The 26,453-nt window shown below is 39.0% G+C and overlaps 1 protein-coding gene across 2 annotated transcripts in view; it reads right to left on the bottom strand.

The window, feature by feature from the left end:
- Nucleotides 1–26,161, bottom strand: part of MARCHF6 (membrane associated ring-CH-type finger 6) — a 47,453-nt gene extending 21,292 nt beyond the window's left edge. Inside the window, exons 1-11 of one of the 2 annotated variants that reach the window (XM_061995917.1) lie at nt 26,100–26,161; nt 21,395–21,491; nt 20,466–20,539; nt 12,173–12,316; nt 10,759–10,831; nt 9,095–9,263; nt 7,516–7,708; nt 7,160–7,221; nt 5,237–5,269; nt 3,047–3,098; nt 37–95 (exon numbers count right to left, since the gene is read on the bottom strand). In XM_061995917.1, coding sequence (XP_061851901.1) covers nt 37–95; nt 3,047–3,098; nt 5,237–5,269; nt 7,160–7,221; nt 7,516–7,708; nt 9,095–9,263; nt 10,759–10,831; nt 12,173–12,316; nt 20,466–20,539; nt 21,395–21,491; nt 26,100–26,118 — 975 coding nt within the window. In that variant the 5' untranslated portion in view covers nt 26,119–26,161. Of the gene's footprint in view, nt 1–36; nt 96–3,046; nt 3,099–5,236; nt 5,270–7,159; nt 7,222–7,515; nt 7,709–9,094; nt 9,264–10,758; nt 10,832–12,172; nt 12,317–20,465; nt 20,540–21,394; nt 21,495–26,099 lie in introns of both variants that reach the window. The other variant, XM_061995916.1, reaches the window with a different exon arrangement.
- Nucleotides 26,162–26,453: the final 292 nt, after the last annotated feature.

The raw sequence follows: 26,453 nt of genomic DNA, 5'->3' as shown, positions 1-26,453 counted from the left end.
CACAGGCAGGTTTTGAGAGTATAAACCAGTACTTACATATTCCTCAAAGCCCAGGCCAACAATGGAGAAGTGACCAATGTGGTATGGACAAAATGCTGCAGAACATAAGCAGACAGGTGAAAAAAGGTCATGAAATGGAGCCTTATTTGCGGGATGTATATTGTAACATGGTAATTATTCTACTTCTTAGCAATTTTGTGAAAACAACTAAAACAAATTACATTCTGGGCAAAGATTTGTGAGTGTTATATTTGTGTGATTTTATCAACACTGAAAATCATAGAATCATAGAATGGTAGGGGTTGGAAGGGACCTTTAGAGATCATCTAGTCCAACCCCCTGCAGAAGCAGGTTCACCTAGATCAGGTCACGTAGGAACACATCCAAGAAGGTCTTGAAGACCTCCAAGGAAGGAGCCTCCACAACCCCTCTGGGCAGCCTGTGCCAGGGCTCCCTCACCTCAACAGTGAAATAGTTTTTTCTTATGTTTAAGTGGAACTTTTTGTGTTCCAGCTTCATCCCATCACCCCTTGTCCTGCTACTATCTACTATAGAAAAGAGGGATGTCCCAATCTCCTGACATCCACCCTTTAGATATTTATAAATGTTAGTAAGATCTCCCCTCAGTCTCCTCTTCTCCAGACTAAACAGCCCCAGTTCCCGCAGCCTTTCCTCATATGAAAGATGCTCCAGTCCCCTCATCATCTTGGTAGCCCTGAGCTGGACTCTCTCCAGCACTTCCCTGTCCCTCCTGAGCTGAGGAGCCCTGATCCGAATTCACACTGAAAGACTACAAAGCAACATGAAACTTACATGGAGTGAGAGGACAGTCTATTCATTCTTAGTTCATCTTGCTCTGTGTAAATTGAACTTCTCACTCTTACATACTAGGGTGGCATCAGACTCCTAGGCTGCTGTATATTCATGCTTTCCCATGTGCTGAGAGACCGCGACATTTCACATCTTGGTCAGATGAGACTTTTATTTTAGCAAGGATTCAGTTTTAGTGCTTTGATTCTTAAGAATACAGTGAAAAGAAATGCAGAAACTAAGGTTCCAAATGCTTGATTTCTGTTTTATCTTCTAGAAACTACCTCCTGTGGTATTTGAACTCACCAGAACTGCAATTCCAAATAACTAGAGATTTGATGGTCGTAAATTAGGCAGTATTACTTAGTGGGATAGATAATAACTAGGCTTGAGAGACAGAAATTAAACTCCCAGATCTCCTACTCCTTTGCTTGGGAAAGTCATTACCCTTTTCTACTTGCTTGTTTCCCACTTGTTGAAGTGCACTTAGAGCTACCAAAAATGCATCTATATGACAATCATATTAGTTACTCTTATTACTCACTTCTTATTGAATTTAAAATCAAAAGTGTAGAAAATTCACAGTTGTTGTCTACTTATTAAAAAAGCATCAAAAAAAGCCCTAATTAACTGCTGGTAACTACAGATTAGAATAGATTAATGATCAGAGAGAAAGCTTTCAATTATTTCCCAACTCTTATTACAAGTTCTGGCTTTTTGTGAATTAAACACACATGATAATTCATATTATTTTCTTTTCATCTGCTGATTCATTTCAGTAATGAGACACTCAAACCACTGATTCGGTATTGTGAGCTTTACTTTGCCAGGAAAAACTTATTTAAACATGTTGAATTGAGTGTTTAAAGCCTTAACTCTTCTACCAAGACAAACCACTCAAGAGCAACAAAGCGACACAACCCATCCCTTTCTAAACTGGTAATTCAAAGCAAGTGGAGTTTTGTATCCACTGTCTCTTGAAATAAATGCATCATCTTGTCACTAAAATGCTTCTCCATACACTTGTGTCAAATTAACAATTGGAATGACCACAAGCACCATAATCCAAAAGTTCCTGTTAGCAGTGAAACGGGTGAAATTGAGGCAAAGGGAAGAGTTGATATTCTCCCGTGTACAGCTATAAGGTACAACAGTAGAGGAAAAAACAACCCACTCCTCCCTCCCAACCCCCTATTCCCTCCAAAAACCCAACCCAAAACCAACTCAAATCACTAAAACCCTGAATCCCAGCCTAATGACTCTCAAGAGGGTCCTAAAAAAGACCAGTAGAAATTTGTTACCCTCCTTCCCGCAGTAAAAGCAGAGTAAAAATGCAAGTTTACCCTACATATAACAAGCAGTAAACACAAACCAGGAATTCCAGAAACTCTCAAGAGGGATCTTAGTGCTATTTACAATAAGGTAATGCATTTTATCATTTTATTTCAGGGTTCAAATGATTGAGAAACACACACCTGTGGTTTGGGGACTGAATTTATTACTATTTCTTTTTAAGTCATGATAAGTTCACGTTCAAGAAATTTTCCTATCACTGATTGTACAAGGAATCAGAACACTGAAATATTCCTATCTAGTCCCAGAATCTTCCAAACATTTAAAGTTGCAATTCAGCTTCAGCACCCACAGGGACCAGAAAGGAAAATAAAGCAAAAACCCATCACTGATTAGAATTTCCTGTTTTCTAAAACTTATGTCAAGTCTAAGTTGTATAAGGACAGTTGTTTGGGACACATAATGAAAGTATATTTGACAACTTCACACAGATACATTCTTGTGTGTCTTCCTTCCTTCCAATTTTGAGCTCCAAAAATGGTTTCATCATAGAAAAAGTAGTTTAACTACACCTAGCAAAAACTACAAAGAGAAAAAATATATCCTAGCCATTCGTACAAGTACTGCATTTGCTCAGGAACTAAAATCCAGGAGGCTGCTCCTTTAATTGAGCAGTATTCCAGTCAAATATTATCTTCTGTGCTCTGGTTAGTATCATTAAGATTTTGGCAGATTTCCAATTTTAAACCTATTCACTTAAAGGAATTATAAATGACTAAACTGGAAGTAATCAAGATTTAATATGCATATTCTCAGTTCGCTTGTGGCTCCATTTTTGGATGTCACAACATCATTTACTCTGAAAGAACAGCTTTAAAAATAACCTGAATTACCTCTTCACAAAGAAGCACTTTTTTCAAGCCTAAAAGCAAAACATACTTACCAAATACAAGTATGAACAACGTATTTAAAGATACCACCCAGAAGACATGTTCCTGTGAGGAGCATGGGGAAAAGAGGGAGGAAGACAGTATGTAAGTATCAATCATTTCAATAAGTTGTTTTACTTTTGTATCTACACTTATTTCAACTGCCTGTTACTACCAGAACTATCACAACAAGAAATTTGCTCTAACACAGAACATGCAGGACAGACTATTTAGACATTTGTTTACATTCATGCACATTTACCTAGGTAAGAGCACTTACATTTGCTTTAAAACTCTTATTTATTAAAAACAAGCTGTTATTTTAAAATCAATACACACAGTTCCACCCTTAAAAACAATAATGCAAAATGTATGTGGATATTTGGTTTATAAACGAGGTTTTAAAATGAGTTCATCTGAGCTGAAGTTAAGACTTTCACAAGAAACCCCAACCCAAAACTAACAGCTCTCACTCTAGAAATTACTTCATTGTTTTTTTAACATTACTTTTAGCTGAGACGTGACATAAGTACACTAGAATGTTAATTCTTTGACATTACTATTTAGTGACAAAATAAGCTATATTATTTTAAACATGAGACTTTAAAATGAGATTGATGTCTGAAATAAACTATCTACTACAGTATCTAATAAACACATTCATACTTGAGAATTGTATTCCTTTCACACATTAAATGAAGTAAAATGTATACTTCTGGAAGTGAGCACAGGTATTTTTTCCTTTTAAAATATAAATGACTTCTCATCTTAAAATAAATGATGGTACTCAATGAACGTAGCTGTGATTGCCTGAAGTTTTGTTGCCATGGTCTCTTTGCACTCTCTCTCCCCTGACCGCTAAAGTCAAGAACTAAACATCTTCAACAGCCAGGCAGGATGGGCAGCAGAGAAAACCCTTCAAATAAGCTATAACAAAGCCCACTAGAAGATGGGCTCACTCTCTACTCTGCCCTGGTGAGGCCTCATCTGGAGTCCTGTGTCCAGTTCTGGGCTCCTCAGCTCAAGAGGGACAGGGAAGTGCTGGAGAGAGGCCAGCACAGGGCCACCAAGTTGATCAGGGGACTGGAACATCTTTCATACGAGGAAAGGCTGCGGGAACTGGGGCTGTTTAGTCTGGAGGAGACTGAGGGGAGATCTTATTAACATTTATAAATATCTAAAGGGTGGGTGTCAGGAGGTTGGGGCATCCCTTTTTTCTCTTGTAGCTAGCAGCAGGACAAGGGGTGATGGGATGAAGCTGGAACACAAGAAGTTCCATTTAAACATAAGAAAAAACTATTTCACTGTTGAGGTGAGGGAGCCCTGGCACAGGCTGCCCAGAGGGGTTGTGGAGGCTCCTTCCTTGGAGGTCTTCAAGACCCACCTGGACATGTTCCTATGTGACCTGATCTAGGTGACCCTGCTTCTGCAGGGGGGTTGGACTAGATGATCTCTAAAGGTCCCTTCCAACCCTACCATTCTATGATTCTATCTGTTCTACGATTTGCCTTATATATGTAAGAATTTGTTAGGGAGATAACCAACATTGGCTCACCCACAGATCAATGTTGAAAAGCCAAGAGCCTTTTTAGGAGTGCTTTGCTAAATTATCATCATCATAAAGATCTTTGGAACCAATTGACAAGACACAAACTCCACAAGACAGACTGGCTATTGTGAATATTTAAAAAATATATATTTGACACTGATGTCAATTAAAATAATATTGAAGAGGAGAAAAATGTTAGGGAGGAAGAAAAAATCCCAACCAAATAAAGAAATGTAACTGAAGATCATAAGTTTTAAAACCTAGTCTACACTAAAAATTCAGTGGTAGTGTTCTAGTGGTAGTAGGGCAAGTCAGAGAAGTCTGAATGAGGAGACTGTTTTAATTGTAACATAGTGCAAAATTTCAGGCTAGAACAGACATGTATTTTCCAGTATATGCTTTTCTAAGGTCTGAAGGTACCTATGTCTTTTTAAAAGCTCCACTTTTAAAACACACATTCACACAACTCTACCCCATGAAACTCCTAAAATAGACAGTTTGCTTGAAGGTATCATTAGATGAAAGTCTCTTTAAAGAATATGTATCATATGAAAACAGGGACCTCAAATAGAATGATGTAATTTTTTTCAAAAACACAGTTTACTTCTTTAAAAAGTCTTCTATAGAAATGCTTGAAATGTAGGATTTCACTTACTAAAAAAACCAGAGATCCATCAAGTCCAAGCATCTGTAAAGAACAGAATGTTACTTTCAGTTACTCATCAGAAAAAGCTAAGCAATGTGCTTCTAAATCGAGCCTCTTAAAAGCCTCTTTCATGTCCAACACCGTCAAAAGCTTTTTTTATTACTCAACCAACAGAACCTGGACATAAATTCTTAAAGATAAATAGAGAAACTAAGTTCTTGTTCAACACAGTATTTCCCTCCAAGACTTTGAAGACTCTGACAAAGACTCAGTATTTTTAAAAGACTGAACTCTTATTTAAAACCACGTTAAAACGCCTCAATACTAAAATGCAAGAGCAACCTTTTGGTTTTTTTGGCTTCCTAACTGCAAACTATCAGTTCACGGTGCACTGAGAAAAGTCAAAGGTTAGTATTTTACTTCAATGAGTAACAGCAGCTAGTAACAGGATAATGTCGGTCTACTGTATGTTAAGTTTAGAACAGAATTGGTTTACAGCTAGGGAAGAGCAGAAACAAATCCTCCATCCCTCTGCGCAGCTGTTACGGGAAGCAGCCACAGAACAGACAAAAATAGAGTATCTATTAACAAAAAGGACCCCAAACTCTCCTTTCCTCCCACTTAAAGGATTTCCTACTGTTTCAATCCAGACACTTCCACTCCATGATTACCGCTGTAAATTACCAAGTTCAAGGCTATCTTATAACAGGATTTCACACAAAGTTCCAAGACTTTAAGTTGCTCATATTTTAAAGTCAGTCTAGATGTAAATATTTTTGAAGATCCAGAAAGCTTGCATGCTATTTTCAAAGAGATCAAATAGCAGAAAATGCCTACCTCACTTTTGATGCTAAATGCCAATTAGTTGTCTATTGCCAGCACACAGGATTGGGAATGCTTATGAGTTTGCTGAAACTGATTTCTACATTCATGGACAGGCATCAAAAATATTATCAATTAGGAGTACACCAACACTTCCCAGGACATAAATTGGGTTCAGAAATAGAATACTTTCACCTTGAGATACACAATAGATTTGTTCAGAAACCTGTATTTATGTATGCTCTTTCTCACCAAATATCTTTCAAAACAAGAAATTTTCACTGGATACAAAACAAAGATCAAGACATGTTCCTTGTGATAAAAACTGGATTTCTACTACACTGCAATCACATCCTAGGAATACAATGACTAGCTTGACGACTGCCATATCCACTAGTGACCCTGGTAAATGACATGAAGCTGCTGTAGCTACCCTCAGGTAGATTTTGCTGCACATGTTCAGCTTTGAACTCAAGACACTGGCTACTTCTAAACCACTTAGAAAACACTAGGTTGTAAGCCTCTAAACTACTTTACAATTACAGTGTGTGTGCGTCTCATCCCCTGATCACAGAATTTGTGATCCAGAAAAAAAACAGAAGCAATGTTACATTGACATGGTCCGTCCCTTAAAAAATACATTTGTCTTGTGCAAATATGTAAACAAAGGAAATTAATCAACACTTCTGGTTTTCTTTGCTTTAGTTCAATGTTTTCATGAATAAAAAGTTAAGCATTAAACTATATTTATCTATAACTACATATAACACAACACCTATGTACACCTAACCTGGCCTAGCACTCTCAATGCAAGATGCAATTAATTTCTAAGCCCAATTAAGCTGAAGATTTCACAAAGTCCGTGTTAAAACACAGTTTAAGCTGCTACTATGTTTCAAATCAAACAAAAGCCTTTCAGATAGTTAGCAAGCAGCACAACATTTTGGTTCTAATACAATGACTTTCTTAGGTCACTAAGCCTCTTACTGATAGTTTTCACTAGACAGCAGCTTCTGTGGAAAATCTATCCCAAATGGATTTTAACACAGCAATACTACAAATCAAGTGTCAGTCTGAATTATTCAATTCAAGACAATGATTCTCACTCACTCGCTCCCAAGTAAGTTCTTCTGCTGCTCGATCCCATTCCAAAGCATTCCAGTTCATGTCATCTGAGGAGACAACAGCCATTCTGTTAGACTTATCCAAAACAAGATGTAACCACTCCATGGTATGTTTTAAATGAAAAAAAAAGACTTAAGTGCATAACATTTGAGTCATAACTGCTGAAAGTAACAACCAAATGCTTCAGCATTCAAAAGAAATGTATGACATTTGCAAAACCAAGACAAATAAGCTGAAGCAGGAATCTACACAACTTCCTTGAATTATGAGAGTTCTGTTTTCAGTGTTTTCATTTATATGCAAAAAGAACTAGAACATTACTAGTTTGAGTCACCTGTTACCTTGTGCTCCATTGTTTGCATCTGCTGCATCTTCTACTACAGCATCTTCTTCATCTTCATTATCTTCCTCCTCTTCGTCTACTTGTTCTTCTTGAATTTCAGGGTTCTCGCCTACAACTACATTCTCAGCAGCTGGGTTAGCAGGTTGGTCAAGCACAGCATTTTCAACACCTCCATTGACAACAGCCTGAGCCTGCAGAAACAGGATTTGGTTTTAATTTGAATCGATCAACCTCTCTCTGTATTTTTCTCCTGTACGTAGAAACAAAAAATAGCATAAAAAATGAATAATGTGATTTTTTTTAGGTAAGCATTAAATATGGGATGACTAAACCTTTTAAAAGAGGAAGGGAAACATTCAGACTTCTTCACAGAGTAGCAAAGGTTGAAAAGGCTTCTAGAGAATGTCCAGCCAACCCACCTACTCAAAGTAGGGTCAGTGAGCAGCTTGCTCGGTGCTGTTTCCAGTTGACTTTGAGTAACTCTAGAGATGGAGACTTCATAAGCTCTGAGCAACCTGTTCCAGTAGTCGACCTCAATAACTAATAAAAACAAAACCCAAACCAACCCACATCTGTGGTGGGTTTTTGTTTTCCCTAAATGGAATTTTCTGGATTTTAATTTGAGCCTATTGTCTGTTGTCCTGTCAGTCAGCACTACCAAGATGACTCTGGATCTGTCTTCTTTACATCCTCTCATCAGGCATTTATACACACTGATAAGGCCCACTCTGAGCCTTCTCAAGCTGAACAGTTCCAGCTGTCTAGGCCTCTCATCATATGTCAGATGCTCTAGTCCTTTAAGCATTTTTGTTGGCTCTTCACTGCAATCACTCCAGTAAGCCCATGTACTAGGGGAAACTAAAACTGGACACAGCACTCCAGATGTGGTTACACCACAGAGGAGAACTCTCTTGATCTGATTAACTATTACTTTATTAGAAAGATGAACATTCAAGAACAACCCACATCTGTCATCAAGCTCAGGATCTCTATCTCTGCCTTTAAAAAATTGATATTTATTACAAAAGAAAACAAAATTTCAATTCTTTCCCCCCTGTGCATGTGTTGCTTTATCTCCTCTCCCGCCTAAGAGGCTCCTGTAAGCATTAAAGGAGCACCTGTGTCCATGTTGGCAGCTGTGGAGAGGGCAGAGAAGCTCCAGCTTCAGAGGTTTCAACAAAACCACCAACTGCTTTGAGAAGAGTGAATTGTCACCTCATGAACTACTGAAATACTTTTTCAAATTAAAAAATAAAAGCAAACTGCATCTTCATTGACTATGTCTGACAATTCAGATTTATATGAACTAAATCATCTTTAAAACCCCTGTAAAAATATAAGAGTCTAAACTGTTAAAGTTACTTCATAAAAATTACACTGTAACAAATCCATTACCATTCCATTTTACAGAGCTTTAAGAACGTAACAGTGCTGTCACTGACTTTAGACAGGAACACACATTCAGCTTCTGCTTCTACACAAATAAAGACACTCTGCAGTAGAATAACATTACTGTTGGGTTCTGATAACATATTTATTCACAAAAATACATTTTCTACCAAGCAGTTAAGTCTTACCTCATTTTGCTGACCAACACCATTGAGGGGCTGTTGCTGATTTTGTTCCAACCACTGTGGTGCTCCTCCATGGACGATCTGTTCACGTAACCAGACAAGGCTGATAAATGCACACAGAGTGCATGTTACCACAAAACAGCCCTGCAAGCAGTCAGCCAGTAAGTTCTCCCTGTTAAAGAAAGCAAAACCACAAACATTAATGACAAATCAGTGTTGCTAATAAGGCTAAACTTGGTCACTGTTAACTACCACAAATCAACAAGTAAATTGGTACTGGTAGAAAAACAAAGCTGGATTTATTTATATGTTCAGCTGAAGACAGTATTCATTTAAATGATGTGTTCAGAGAAGGCTTCCTTTAGGAAGGATGTATGTACCTGTGTGCAAATGGGTTTATAAATACTGATCTGGAAAAGGTTTTATTTCCCTCTGGTTCTGTTTGTGAAATCACTGCTGTTTAAACTGAAATATTCCTGCAAAACAGGATATGACTCAATATGCAAAAAAGCTTCAAGAGTAGTTCAGGAAAAACAATCTTAAAAAACAGCAAAGGAAACACAGTAGTCAGTAAATAACTTGTTACAGTAAAAGGTCTATTTAAACAGCTAAGAGGCATAATACACAGTCCACTGAAACATTTTATCTGCTGAGCTACCCCAACCAGAAGAATGGATCTGCAAGGTTTGCCTTTGACTGCTCTGCACTTTGGGGAGATGCAGCAGATGAAAACAACAGAGCACAAGGTGACAGGTGACTCAAACCACTAATGTTCCAGTTCTTTTTGCATCTCTACACTTACTGGGAGATGACAGGAAAAATACTGTTGTTGATCTTAAGTGAGTATCTCCCTAGGTGGTCCTGCTCTGGCAGGGGGGTTGGACTGGATGATCTTTCGAGGTCCCTTCCAACCCTTAAGATTCTGTGATTACCTCATGTCTCAAATCAAACAGCCCAACAGAGATGACAAATCCGAACCGCACAGGACATTCACTCAAAGTTTGCTTAATGTGCAACTGATTCTACTCAAATTTCAGTTGCTCATGGTCAAGTTAATGAAAAAAGTAAAAAACAACCTGAAATGGTGCTGTGTTTTATTTACTGATTCTTAAAATTGTTGTCAAAAAGACAAAGGTAGACAATATTTAGTAGAATATGGCAATTAAAGCATTACAACTTAACTGCCAGCTAGAAGGTAATCCAATTAAAAGATCCTTATCACATAAGAGCCTCAGGATGGTTATAATCCAATTAGAAATATAGAAATGGATCAAAGCAACATGTGACAAATATTATTTGCAACAGATATTAATATTCTACTATGTGGCATATGATTTAAACTGTACAAAACTAAATTTTGTTAATTAAGTGTAGTTTTGCACTGTAAGTTTTCTTGACATGAAACAGAAATCTTCAGTAACCAGGGCCCATTTTGAAATCGGCTTTCGAGCTCCAAAGACTCTGAATAACAGAACTTGTCAGTCAAGTGATTTCTAGTGTAATAATGTTGGCCATAGATCTCATTATGGAAAGGGTTAACAGGCAGCTGCTCATGTAAGATGATGGAAGATAACAAGGACAAATGGAAGAAAAAGAGACTAAGTTCCAAAGCAACCATTTTCACTGATTAGGAAAGTTTTTTGTATCAAACAGTTTTAAGTACTTACGTTGACAGAATATCTAATGGCAGTGTCAGTAGTGAGCTCACAGAGCCAGTAAACAAGCACTTGTAGATACGACCTGCAGGAAGAAACAAGTGTGGTATAAATTCAGTTTTGGTTATAGCCTCACTCATAAAGAAGCACAGGTACCCTCTTTTCACCTGCTATCCCAAACTAAATTAGCAATAAGAAGCAAATCTCAGTTTTCAGTGAACTCACAGAACTCAAGACCATAAAAATCCCAAGTCAGTTATATTGGTTTAGTAAATGAGTATCAAAGACCCCAAAATACTTTTTCTTTACACTACAAAGATCATTTATAACTAAGCTTTAGGTGGTGCCTTCTGGTAACACTTCAGTATTACTGAAGAGGCAGCATCAGAGTTTCAGTTATGAAACGTAACTACCCTAATCTATTGAAAGTGATTTTGCTGTCCTCTTGAAGTTTTGGTAAGAAAAGTATACAACACTTGCATAGAAAACTAAGATTCATCTACAAACCAAGATTTCATCTAAAATTAAATCTGACTTTTTTTGTGTTTGCTTTAATGCACAGTAGTTTGTAAATCTTGTTTATTCCATGCTCAGAAAAGCTCTTTTCCTTGCACAGGAAGGACAGGCTGCAGAAACCAGATCACTCTTTTATAACTGATGGCAGCACTATTCTTAAACTGTGCTAGCTACAAATAAAAGCACACAACATATTGAGAAACTGTCTAGGGAGATGCAGTTATTGGCTCCCTGCTCTTTTCTTCAAAGGATCTATTACTGTTTGTAAAAATATACTTCCAATCATTTCCTCGACTGAACATCATATTCCCTTTTGCTTTTTTTTCCCATCTTCTCTATATTTTTAGCTTATTGAAGCATCAATACTTCTCTTTCCAACTGTATTTGAAAAGTCAGCTTGAATGCTAAGGTACTGTAAATGTGCACTCTCCTTTTCTGTCAAATTCTTTTACTAGTTATAGGCCTCAGTTTAAGTTCTTTAAGAGGAGTTTTACTTATCACTTCATGTATGACTGTAAATTAACTTCACTTCTCATATTAAAAAACATTGCACTTTATACATGGCTAGATAAAATAGGACATTCCTTGTATCCTACTATTATGACACAGTATCAAATAAAGACTTCCATGTAGTTTTTCAAGAGAATAATTGAAAAGAGGCATTTAACTGGAATAAGAAGTCCAAAAGCCCTTTTATGCATATGCTCCTCTCTTACCACCTTCTTGCATTGCACTAGAGGCTCAAGAGTCAAATATCTAAAACTTTAGAGTGAAAGGAACTGAAATGATGTCTTTGACTATGATTTTTATTCAAGTAAGTCAACAACAGTCTCACAAAACTTTGTTGCAGAACGTGGTGTATTTTCCTGCATATATGACTATCACAGTTCCAAAACAAAGGTATACTTACATGCAGTAAGAGGTACTACTCCCAACCATGCAAAGGCCACAAGTGTATAATGAAACCAGTATCGTATTGCTGTGCCAATACTTGTAACCAGTCCCGCAAAGATGTCTTGGATTGGAAGCCTTGAAGGCATATCTGGGGAATAAACTGTGTAGAAAAGCCACTTATGAAACAGTTCTTCCTTTAAAGCAGCATTTATGTAAAAGTCTTGCCAACTACAAAATATTTGTATCTGGCAAAAGCTTACTAGAAGAATAACTGTATTTTATAGGTTCCCAAGAGATGAGCCCAAACAAATAACAAAAAAACCCTTCACAACACATTTGTTACATTGTGTACTGAGTAGAATGGGAAATCTAATAAACTCTATGCTAGTTTTTGACTTGGGAAGTTTCCTTACCAGCTTTATTTACCAAGTGTAAACTCACTTTAACTCAAAATATGCTCAAGCCTGCAATAAAAAGCAGGTTCTAAATTCAGCAGCCCTCCCACTCAGCACTACCTCAAAGATATCCCTGTCTGTTGTTTACAAACCTAGTTCAAGGAAAGAGCACGAGGAACAAGACCAATTAGCAATTTTAGATGCTGCCAATTTGTTTGTGATAGATACTTTAGATTACACTTGCTATCCAGCAGCACATACAGAAAGAGCAAAATGAAAGCACCAGACAAACAGGAAAACTGAAAGGAACTGATTAAGTACTTTTAGATCTTGACATTTACAAAGAATGACTTTTACTTTCAATGGATATCTATTCTATGCCACATGAGATCTCTTCTAAGGTCACTCCTACTAAGGAACATAATGCAAATCTTTTAAGCCTGTATAGACATTTCCATAATAGTAAGTTTTCTTGACTTTTTAAATTCAATTCTTGCATATTACACAAACCCATCCCTGCTCAAAAGCCAAGAAAAACAGTGACAGGGCTTCTTGTTTTGCAGGCAATTAGAAACCATCTCTCTCACACACACAATCTCTTGACACTAGTTTCTGCACATTTACATGGGTACTAAATTGTAAGGCACAGTATCACTAACAGATTTGAATAAAGAAGATTCCTGCCTGGATGTTTAACAGTTGGAAACAGGTGAGCTTGGAGACTTTAACACATTTAATTAAAGGACAAACTTCTAAAACTTCATGTACTTTGAAGTACAAAAGGAAAATCCATTTTTATAAGAGCTACTAAAGCATTCCTTCCTTCCCATGGACAATTCTTTGACTCAGAAGTCAGAGAAATATTGCTTCATTCAAACTACTGGCATCCCCCCTTTTCTCTAATGAACACCCCTGCTAACTTTACCAACATTCCTAGTCAGTTTACTAATCCCAGATAGGAAGCCTCAATGGGATGAAAAAACCCTCCTTTTCTCTCTCCAGGAATACCTTGCTAAGCTTCTGTATTGTTAAGAGGACTGCAGACCACAGAAAAGCAGTTGCAACACATAGAAGCAAACAAACAAACAAAGTGGTAGAGTTTGGTGTATTTCATGAGGAAATGGGAACTCTATTTGACACAAAGTATCAACCCATTGGAGACAAAGTAACAACAAAACGATAACCATAACACATATAGTAACTGGTTGTACATTTCAAAGGTTCTAAGTTGTCAGATAAAGAAAACTGGAATTTGTAAAAAAGGATTAAAAACATAACACTAGAGAAGTGTAGCTGTAATGCCAGAGCAGTGAATGGAAACCAGGACACAAACACATTTTGACACTGACAACCAATTTACAGTTGTCTTATTAGAGACAGATTTAGCACATAATTGGTATTGCCACAAAAAAAAAGACAGATAAAGATTTTTTAATGATCTCTCAGCTCACACTAAGCAAACACTCTGGAAAAGCATCACAGGAGACAAGCAGATCTTTGTTAAGGGAGCTAAAATATACCAGAGTATATTTGTTCCATATTTATGGTATCACTCAAGACAAAATTGAACTCAGTGGGTAAGTATCCAGGCTCAACACTTTGGGAGTGCAACAGAGGCTATGAAGAAAATCATCCCTGCAAAGTTAATGTTTATCTGGTGAGGGAAGTTGGAAGGGATTACAGTTTTTTAAAAATGCATCTTTCAGGAATTACTGAACACTCAGGGGACTGCAGAAAAAGAAAGATGCCTATTCTCACTTGGTAAAGGTGAAGTGTTTATAAATGTCAGCACCTCTACACGCTCGTTTTTCTAAAGGCTTTAGAATTACAACCAAGCCTTCAAATAGATGGCCAATGTAGCTGCTACTCAGAGATGACACACTACATCTCTCAAATGTAAAAGAACCGGTCAGTTTGAATGTTTTCAGGAGCTGAGGGCATGGGTAGGGGGAAAGACCTCTTCCTCTGCTTTGCCACAGTTCCAAACATATAAAGCTTCTAGCACTATAAGCTTTATAGCATGATGATAAGATAAAGCCCTTCTATGTCCTCCAACTGGTGGGTGAAATGCAAAAATTTCTAGCATGACAGGAACTCCTGCTGTGCAAGCACACTGCAGCACTGAGGCTTGCTGCCAGTGATTTTCACAGTTAATCCCCTCACTTGTGTCTGTCATCTACTGCCATTTTCCCTCCACATTCCACTCCCTTTTATCCATTCTCCACTACCACTGTGATGCTTGAGATTTTGACCTCTGCCACCGCAGTATACATCCTCTTCATTCCTTTTCACACACTCGTCCTCCACATCCTTCCTTCATCCTCTAATTCCCAACCCAGCTAATTTTTCCTAACCCAGTTCAAGAAAGGGGTTTTTCTCCCCCATTATTTACCATAAGTGAGCCTTTATGGCTTTTGTTCAACTTTTGAGCTGACCAGGCCATAGGAAAACTACCAGAAAGCTTTCTGGATACTCAGCTCACACCTTTGCTGTGTAATGGCTATTTCACTTGTGGATATTAAGTTTGGTGGTTCTGTTTCAATGCTTGTTTTCTGGTGGGGGTATTTTGTTACAAACACACCCCCACACCCACCCCACAAGTCTAATCTTTCCAGGAACACAAATCTTAATTTTGCTGCTCCAAAGCAGAAAGCTCAGGACAACAAACCTGCTATTACATTGACACAAATAAGGTAGGAAAAATACAAGGCTGTCTTTAGGAATTTTTCCTCCTTCTTGAAAAAATAACAAAGTAAGCAGGCAACAATGATTTGTAGTTTCCAGGGAAACAGATTGTCAATAGATTTCATCCAAGAAAAAAAATCAGAACAGGAAAGCATAAAGAAAAATGTTCCCAATACTGTAGCTTCCCAAAGTGATACTTCAAGTTTATTACAGGAAGCTTTCTCATTCTGATTTCCTCAGAGGCTCTTTAGTACAAACATCACACAACTGCACTTTGACAAACACAATAGGAAAAACCTGCTGAACCTGAATGCTCTAATTCCCACCAAACTTACAAAGAAATAAACAAACCACTTTCAATTTAACCTCTTTCCTAAGCTTTTCAAAGTACCACTAGTTAATCCAAATGAAACCTATAGTGCCCACACAGTTTCCCTTGCAAGGAGGCATGAGACCTATTTAGTCACAACATGGCCAGTATAGAAAGGAGCTCTCATCAGAGCAGCATCTCAGCAGTGACAAGGTCTTTTTGGACCAACACAGAGACAACACCATGCTTTCCTAATCCTGAAATTCTCTTGCTCCTCTTTCCTGTCCCATGCCAGTAGCAGAATCATGTAACTGATCCCAAAGGAACGGTCTGAGACCGACTCCTAAGGGCTCACTCCCAATGAACCAGAATAGGTTGTGCAGGTTTAAACATGTCTACCTTCCCCATTTATAGCTCTGCCACAAGGTAAAAAGTGGTTACTTTCTGAAATATTCAAACATTTGCAGAGAAGTCAGATACACAATTGTTATGGAACAGTATAAAACACAACAGAAAGTTATCTGTAGTTTTCATGTTACTGGCCAGTAGCATTCTAAAAATGCAAATCTTCTCCCTAGAAGGAAATACAGATCCTAAATATAGTTTCCCAGCTTATGTTATACCTACAGATTTCATGCCTACCCACGAGGCCTTTCCTATATACTGCATCATCTCACTGAGGGATGCAGAGCTGCAGAAAGACACCTAGAAAAGCAACAGCCTGCTGACACATACGGTATCCAAAAGACCCTACCACTATTTATTCTGAAAGCTCATTTTTTTAAACAGCCTTATTTTCCTCCACAGCTGTCATAATGCAGCTGGATCCTATTTCATTTCTCACTCTTTCCTCATCCAAGTCAGATGATTTATTTGCCTGTAACCTGAAGTGTATGCCTAGCGTGGAAGAATGCAAAACATCTACCTTTGATTACGTAAAACAGTCATTTAGCCTACTTGACAGAACCTCCACGCTCCCAGTCCTTTTACCCATAGATGTTCTATTTCTTGTTATACTTGCAAGCCACTTATATGTCATCTCAATCATTCTTGTGCACTGATCATGAAATAAGATTACATAAGTCATAAGTAAAAGCTGTGTGTTTTATAGCTCTCGGGTTAAAGCATTAGCTTGGTAAAAAAAGGCTGCTCGGTTATTCTTTAGGTTGGACTAGAATCATCTTCAAAAGACCTTTCCAACACAAACCATTCTATGTTTCTGTCTCTTACATGCTTGACATCTACACAGACTTTGCTAAGGCCAAAGGAGAAAAACATCACCCCTTGTCATGCACACCACGGGTCAAAACATCTGGAATGACACTCATATTGCATCTGCATGTTTACCTCGGAACTCTGTGCCAACATGCAGTATTTCATTTCAGAAGCCTGCTTTTCCAAACCAGACTTTCTAGAAATGCTAAAGCTGGAAGACTACTCTGATAAAAGCTTGTCAAAAGGAACTGGTGAAAAAAATAGTCCATAATATCCTTCAACAAAACCTTAATGACTTCAAACGATGAGCCCAACAAAATGGATCAACTCATTTTAGTACGATTACATAGCACTTTATAGAGAATGAATTCTGCACAAAATTAAAGATCCAAAAGCTTGGAGCTTAATAATTAAGCACTGCTACAAACAAAATGTGACTATTAAATGATGGGTTTTACACAACTTACTTAAAAATATGAATATATAATCTATTATTTTATAACTCTGTCAGAATGATACTCATTTTTGTCTTAAAATCCAGGAACCATGAACTCCTTCACATTAAGCTTGACATGCTGGTCACATCCAAAAGGTTTTAAGATAATCAAAGAAGTATCAAGGCTTATGGATTAATTAAAAAACACTATCCCAACATTAAGTATTTCATGTGGAGAATCTCAGTGTGCTTTACAATAGCTTAAGAACTCAATCAATCCAAATGATTCATAGGAACAGTTAGTTCCCGATACAAGAAACTTCAACAGTTGCATGTAAACAAAGATGGAAAACAACAGGAAAGAGCAAGAATAGGAACAAACAGGGATTACAACAACACAGAGATGTCCAACTGCATGCAAGCTTTGAATTAGTAACTTTTCATAAATCAAAAGCTCATTTCAGATTATAATAATTTATAAACTGAAGAATATTTTAACAGACAAGTTAAAAATGAACAAGCTTGACATAAAATAAGACCAAAGCTGGTTTTTAGCAGTTGTATTAATTCATGTCTTGAACTGCAGAAAATGAATGAATTTTAAAACAGATAATATTTAGCTTCAAAGTGTGCATTTGAAAGTTGAGTCATTTGCCTACATGACTCAACATTTTTAGAGAATCATGCTATTATTCCAAAGAAAAATCAGTTCCTTTGTATTCCTGCCAAGATGCAAGTTAAACCCTCTAACTCTTTCCTTCCTTCTTTACAAAGAGTAACAAACCTAACAGCTCATGTGTTAACAGAACCACAAGACATTGCAGACCTTAAAGATGGTAGAGAACTTAAAGAATATATGTACTAGGAATATTTTATGAATAGCTCATACACTAAAAGTTATAATGGGAGCATTTTTGACAGAACAGCGACAACTTTAGCAAACAAACCAAGCTAAACTAAAAGAGGAGCTGCTGGCATTACTGCACTATTATTTTCAACTTAGTGCCTGTCCACTGAAGCACTGATAATAATTATGTACATGCTTGTATTTGACACATTCCATGGTGAATTAACTTATTTGAAAGTGCTTTAAACCTGGTATGGTGAAAGGCCAGACTCAACTTCTGGATGACTGGATACATACACATCAATCCCATCTCTGCCTTATCGTTCTCTCTCCAGGACCTGTGGCTCTCTCCCAGCTCACACAAGCAGATTCAGCTTCCAGAGTGGACACCCACACTATCGTCCAAATAGAGTAATAAGAGAACTAAAGAAACTAGAACTGCATGAGTGTTGGGTGCAAGGGACACAATGGAAAGAAGACACACAGGGTAGAGAGGACTTGAGCAATCTGTGCTAGGTACCTGACATATGCTACCACTGTGTGCAGCCTGGTATTTTGTAAAAACCACATTGTACAATGTGGAAAGCCAAGAAATCATTCTCAGCTGAGGGTGCTCAGTCTGACCAGTGTGTGACAGGAGGATAAGGAGACCTCTGCTAGAGGCTGAATGTGGAGGAAGTACTCTACTCCACGGTGAAAAAAGAGGTTTGCTCATTACCAATTTCAAGGCTCCCCATGACAAATGATAACTTGTTAAAGCCACAGTAACTCAATTCCCTTTTCCCACGTGACCTTAATCTACAACTACATGGCAAGCTGTAGCAGCGTGTCAATGAAGGATTAAACTTCTGCAGGAACACCTCTGCTGGTAAGGGTAGCAAATAAGCTTTCTAGTATCAGTAATAACACACACAAGAAAGTACATTTTACTTAAGACTTCTCATCCTCTTTTTCCAATATCCTGAGGAAAACTTGATACACTTTTGCCTGTTTTTGTCTTTCACATAAAACTAGAATGTCTTTCTTAACAATTATCACATCACTGAAAGGCACTTTTCCAGTGTTATACACTAAATTCTGCAGAGCACCTAGTATCAGTGTGCAATTTTCAAAGTGAATAATTAGCATGTAGGGAGGTCCAGAACTGGGGATTCACTTCTACTTTGCAAACTTTCCAAATAGAAGCAATATAATGTCTTTATAGATCTGCAAGCAGATGGCATTTCTCTTGCATTTCTTACACAAGTGTCTGTAGCACTTAAGAAGAATAACCTGAAAGTACTGCTGAGATCAACACAAAATACAGGGTTCTTCCCATAGTGGTAAGACAGATGCAACATTGTGAATTTCACTGCCGGTCATATAAAAAATGGTCTAATTAATTGGTGGGAGAAATGGAAAATCCTGAGGTTCAATATATAGAAGGTAGATGATAGGATTTTTGGAACAGGAAATAGCTGAACAAAACCATCAGTTTTCTCTGTCAATATACAAAACTAGTAAAAAAGAACCAAAACAAAAACCAACCACCAAACAAACCAAATCAAGAAAGGGGAGAGGGGAGAAGGAAGAGTTCTCTATTCTTTTAACTGGGATCAGCTACACTGAAAAGGAGCTTTGATTTTTATTGTACCTCATACACCTAAAAATAGTCAAACTTCACCATTCCTAAGATGGTCTCTGCAGTGCACATGCTTATCAATTTACACACAAAAAGAAATTGCATATCTGCACCACAAAGACCCAAGCTCAGCAGCTGTAAAGAAAAACCACTTTACCTGTTCCACAAAGCCAAAAGACCTCACTTATTTCTACCATTATGAGCTAAAATGTAATTAAGAATGCTCTGGGAACTTGATGAAGGTACAGTCACTCCTCATCATAAGTTGCCTCATTTATATAGTTGAATAAAAGGCAATGTAATACTGAAATGCAAGTGGAATCATTATCATTTGCACTAGCTGTCAAGATCACTTGAACTGAAAGTGACAGAAGTCATGAGGTAGTGCTGCAGGTGGATGGTTCAAAGGAACTGAAAAATTGGTTTCAAATTCAGATTTTGGGGTGGTTTCACCTTAATATTCATAAATCCAAACACTCAAATTTATCAATGAAGCTGAAAACACACCATATACTGAAACATTGGCAACAAAACAATGGGACTGAGGTAGGCAGAAAAGGTACAAAACAATACTTTTTTAATGGCACATTTAAGGTTATGAAAGAACCAGATAACCCATTATTTAAACAATTCACACAGCCTGCAATAACATGCATAAAACCCACAACTCAAACAAGAATATAGAGGTTGAAGCACAAGTTTGCACCTGTCATGCTCAATGAGAAAGTAATTGCTTCATATATAAAAAAAGACAAAAGAAAAGAAAGTCTGAACAAATAGGAGTGGTAAAACATACTTACTTGGTGTGAAAGCAAATCTATGCTTACATAATTCACAGTATTCTTTTCTGCTGTGTTTAAGCCACTGAACTAAGCTGCAAGAAAAAGCAATCGTATCAATATACACTACTGCAACTTAACTGCATTATCCCTCCATTAAGGGAAACACACCAGTTCTTCTTTTTCTCCAACATAAATCAGGATATTGGTACTATCAAGTAGAACTTAAATGATCACACTTGTTAAGTCCATTCCATCCACTAAGTAAGTTTCAAAATGTACAAAAGGCAAGCTGACTATGATTAATAAAGGCTCTTCGACTACACCACTTACATTACTGATGAAGTACATTCTTTGAGTGTGTGACTGAAGGGGGGAATAACTCACAGCAAATATCCTGACATGGACTCCCACTAGTGACACCAGTGCTTGTAAATATTTCAAGATATGACACATGCATGGACACAACTACAATTTTCAACTGTTGTATTTCTGAAAAAATGACTATTAAAATACCATCAAAAGGTATGTGTGCTATAGATCAGAACTACATTTTTGACTGCAGCGATTCCCTGATCAAAATTACACCTCAAAGTGACTAAATAAGTATTGGGCTATTTTCTTGTCATGAGGTTGGATGGTTTTTGTTATTCATAACTATAAAGCGAGGAGAAAAACCCCCAACACACTGATTTTTCTGCTTAGTTTTCAGAAAGCTGGCAGATGAGTAGAACTGTAGTCATAACCACAAACAATTATCAGTACTTTTCATATAGAATTACTAAATTCTTTCTGAACTGTAATGAAACAATGTAAAAACAAAATCAAAACCTCTAACACATTTCTGTTGAAAAATGGATTTTCTTACTAGCTAACCAGAAGACTTAGAAGTACTGTCTTTACAAACAAGTTATTATGTTTTACTAGCAAAAAAATCCCACAGAACTCACCATTCCTGATGAATAAATTTAATACTGCCAGTACAAACACATGGATGATAGAGGGGTTTCTCAGGAGTTCCTTCAGATCGACAGACTCTGCATATATCTGCTGACAAGGACATAAAGCTTATTAAGCTATTGCTTAAAGAAGGCAAATTTACAACATAAATTGCACTATTAAGTCATATAAACTTTGACATGTAGTAAAATGAAGCCAGGATAAATGGAAAGAGGATGAAAGACTTTATCTGATGCAAGACAAGAAGGCAAAGATCACTGGAAAAGGCAACAAGAATGTTAACTGCCTGATCGTGTTATAAAAACCCCCAAATGTGTCTTATTATATTTTTAAGATTTCTAGGATGTAGACAGAGTAAAACTCCACAGAGGTGGTCTCTCTGAGAAACTTATCACTGAAACAACATCTAGACTGTTAAGGATAATCTTCCTGAAAGCAGAGAATTTGAAACAGAAAAGCTCCATCAGAGTATTGAACAAGTTAAATGGAGGCTGAGCAGAAGAGATTTACTAAATGTCTAACAATGATCCTAAACCTGGAATTTGCTAGTCTTGAACCTAACATGGATGTTTCTTGGTGCCCTTGATGAAAGGGAAAACCACCATCATAACAAACAGGAATAGCTATTTCCTGAGTTTGCTACCTGAGTTGAATAAGGCCACTCATTCAGCAGTCTACAGCCCAGTCACAAGACTATTTCTACTCCTTATTTAATCATTTCAGTTTCCATGTAATTTCGATAGGTCCTGCACGCACTTTATTCTCTGTTTTTGACATTTTCTTACAATTAAAGAGAGCAAGATGTTTTGTGGACAAAAAAGTGATTGTAAACCTCTCCCCCTACTGCACAGACATCTATTTGAATACCATGTGGTTACCCAGAGCATTTAAACACACAAGAAAACGTAACTAAAGCTCAAGTATTTTATTCATTTATTGACAGATGCATGGTATCTTCCCTTTACTCCTTTTCTTTATATTAAGGAAATGAACATAAATGATGCATTTGTATAGATAACTTTATATTTTGTTAATTATTTTTCTATCAACCACCATCTGGCAAACCTGAAAGACTAACAGATACACAGAAAAGCTCTAACCTAGAGTACTGACGTAAGAGCACTGAAAACATGCAATCTGAAGCCTGAATAACCTATCATTGTTCCTAGTTAAAATCTCCAAAAGGTATTGTTTTTCTACAGAAAAGCTCCAGAAGCTACCAAACATTAAGAATTTCTGTATAAAGAAGTCACAATATAACCATATCAGCAGTTTGCTCAGTATCAGAATGGTTTCTGCACATAAAGCATCAGAATTGAAGTCATTACAAAGGGAAAAAAGGTCATTTTCTAGCTATAAAAGAGAGAGCTAAATTCATTCATGCAGGTGGAACACCTAGAATTAACAGAAACGTGTGTTCAATAGCACATCAACGGTGCCACAAAGAGACACAAAGGGTACTTCTGTCACTGCTCAATACAGCTGCGACAGACTGCTACAAACCCCAAGAGCTCCCAGTTTCTCTGACAAGAACGACCAGAACTGCTACTTCACCTAACAAGTGATTCTTTGATCATGGAAAGTGTTTCCAGATGTCTGCCCAGGACAGGTCTCTTCAACTGCCAGGCAGAACCTACCCATGAGCTGTGGCGTGCCCACCCTCCTCCAGCATTCTTTCAAAGAGAGCTGTTTCACTACAGCAAGTTGACAACTTTGGGTCAGCCTCATAAGACAAGCATCAGAGGCAGTACAAGAGACAGGATGTGAAACCGCTGCTTTATAAACACCCCCTGGCACCAAAGCAAGCATGTTAAAAGCAGGCTGTGCTCTGAAAGGCTCCCATCGCTTTCTGAACCCACTTATTAACGGTCCATGGGCTTTCACAGCAGACTGTTCATTTATTCTCAAGACTGTTGGGGAATAAATATAACTTGCTTTACTGAAAACAAATGAATTCTTTATTTGGAAAATGATTTCCTCTGCTACCTCACTAAAATAAGTTAAGCTTTGAACTTATTTTTTTCCAAAGGCTATAGGACTTTCCAGATATTCCTTCTTGTTTTGTAAACCCAAATAAACATATCATGAGTGTAACAATCTGGACTGTTAAGCAGTCAATAGCCCCAAATCAATAAACCCCACTGAGGGTCAACATGTAAAGCTATGCACCTTGTGACCTACTGTCACGTTCAGAGGGAATTCCACTGTGTAATAGACCCTATTTTTCTACTTGCACACACACTCTGCATTCCATTCTTCATGCGTGTGCTTTGGAAGGAATGACCCTGAGTAATTTTTTGTTTGCCCAGAGAATGGTTCTCTGCCTATCACCTCTCAAACTGAAAGTTCATCACTGTAACACCCAAAAGTAAAGGTCATGTTATTGAGCAACAAACTGATTTAACTAGAAAGAAATAGAAGTACCTCTCACGGGCAAAACCTGGTATCTGGCGCTTTCAGGTGCTACAGAGAAGCAACTCTCACATGCATTCTGAGGCAGAGTACGTCAGACTTAACCTCAACTGCCTCTCTTATCCGAGCTCTCACCATCCAGCTAAGTCTTCTAGCTCCACAATACAGTTTAATCAAGCACGAAACCCATCCGAAACACAAATGCCATAATAGCGTTAATGGGTTATCCACAGCTAGCAAAGTCCACCTGACATTTCGTAGCAGAAGTTCAGGCACACAAGAGTATGGGAGCACTGATTTCCTCCTCCTTAATGAACTAACACAGGCTTTTCTGCTACTAGTGTTTAAAGCATTCTAACCTTGGGAAACCTCTACAGCATTCTGGCAAGTGTGGTGAAATTCTAGTAATGGGAGCTGAAGTCTGAAACCCTAGAAGTCGTAACATTCTGGTGGTATTTATGGAAAGTGAGTATATATATATATAGTTACTTCCATCCTACTATTCAGGGCTTTTGAGGGCAACATTGATAAGGCTACAATACATCTGAGGCCACACATATATGTGTTTGTGTGTGTGTGCTTATATATCTATAAAACTCAGAAAGCTAACAGCTCCCTTCCCTCTTCTCTTCCTGATCTGCTCTGTTCACCTACTTAAGTCCTACAAAAGCAAGAACGATCAAAGTCTACCACTGCTAACAGCCTGTAACAAATTATCAACTACGCTGCTTGAATCAAATCCACAGAGATGGATTTACCAACTACTGGGAACTCAGATGGTCATTTCTGAGTATTTGCTTCACAGTTTGTGATAATCTGTTTTCGGGGCAATCGGTGGCCAAGCGATCAAAGTTTCCCTTTGTTAATTTCACCAGTGTAGGTAACTGTTGGTCACTGGGCCCTGACCAAATTGCAACAAACAGCTCTCAAAGTTGCCATTTTTTTTAAAAAACACTAATATTTTGACAAACTTTGTTCCCACAAGTACTAAAGATGTCTACAGGACAATCCAAGGGACATTTCTACAAAGGCACTGTCTTACTTCATCCAGCAATTCATGTTTATCCAGCTTGTTACCTTTTTAATCCTCTCAAGCTCGAAAGAATCAAGTGCTGCTAGATAAAAAGCTACACTGAAAATGATGCCAAAGTAACAAAAGACATCTTTCTTGGAACTGCCTCGCTACTGTAAGATATATATTTGTAGTTATTGCTGGAGATGACAAACAAAGCTCAAAGACTGCAAGAAACACAGCACAACACACATCCTTTATTTACTTTGGTTTGTGCTACAATGTGAAGTCTCGGTTTATGCAAGTTCTGCCTTACGAGCTCTAACTACACAATTCCTCGACATCACCTGAGCAGAGCAAAAGTGCTGACAAAGACATGCCCACATTTGATCTCAAAGCAGTACGCTTAAAAATGGAAACTAGACATTAAAAAAACAACACGGCTATGATCTGTTTGACAATTCCTTTTTTCCTCTAGAAGAGAAACGTGTCAACTCCTGCACCACTTTACTACATTTTTTGATTTGTCAGGTTTCCCAGCATACATAACAAAGTTAACCTTGCAAAAGAACCAGCAGCAGAGACCAAAGCTGCTATTAGTACTCTGCTTGAAAGGGGAAACTTAAAACCCGCCGAGTTCCAGGGCCGGGTTTGATGACAGCGTCTGCCGGCCCACAGCCACTCTGCCCCAGCCAGGATGTTGCTGGACTGAGGGCAATCCCCTCTTCACGGCCTCTGACGCCGTCCCGCTGCAGGCATCTCGGCTCCTGCTCTCGCCCCCGGGATTTCCTTTCACAATCCCCGCTACCTCGCCCCCTGAGCCCCCGCCCCGCGAAGCCTCAGCCGGAAGGGAACGCTGCGGCGGGTCGCCGAGGCCAGGGGGAGGCCGGGCGAAGCTGTGTCGGGATGCGGCCCCGCGCCGGGGTGTTGCCACCGCACCGCGCCGCCCTCCCCCGGCTCGCAGCGGCCGCGGTTATGTAAGGGGCACCCGCTAGCCCTCGCCCGCCGGGCCCTGGCATAAGGGACGGGGCGAACGGTGAGGGGGGTGGCCCGGGCACCTGCAGCCGCGGCTATGGGAAGCCCTGTGCGGGCGTAAACAGCCCTAGTCTCGCTTTCAACGACTACCGCACCCAGGGACGTCCCCCAACCCATCACCTCCCTCCCCCCCCCCCCCGCCTCTCAGGGCAGCGAAGGCGATGCACCGGCTCGGCCGGAGGACGGGGAAGGGGAGCGAGAAAAGACAGCAGCGTTACGCGGAGCGAGCGCGATACCTTCCTCGGCCGTCTCCATCTTGTCGGGCTGACGCAGCGCCGGCCGAGCGAGTGGTGTGACCGCTGGGGGCGGGGCCGCGCGGGTACGCGGTGCGGGCACCGGAGGGACCGAGACGGCGGGGCTAGAGCGCCGCGCCCGCTGCCGGCGCCGCCTGGCGGGGCGGCGCGGCCGGGAGGCCCCGCAGAGCCGGCCGCTCACCGGGCAGACGCTCGGCCCGGCGGGGCCGCCTTGGTTACCGGGCGTTCGGGCAGCCCGGTGGCCGCTGCTCTCCTCCCGCAGCGCCTGGCCCTGCCTCCGCGGGCCGGAGCCAGCGGGACCGCGCGGGACAGGAGCGCGTCGCCGCTCTGAGCAGC

Source organism: Colius striatus, chromosome 4, assembly GCF_028858725.1.
Source record: "Colius striatus isolate bColStr4 chromosome 4, bColStr4.1.hap1, whole genome shotgun sequence".
Classification (NCBI taxonomy): domain Eukaryota; kingdom Metazoa; phylum Chordata; class Aves; order Coliiformes; family Coliidae; genus Colius; species Colius striatus.
The sequence above is the reverse complement of the archived record's forward strand: the minus strand, read 5'-3'. Positions and strand labels throughout refer to the sequence as shown.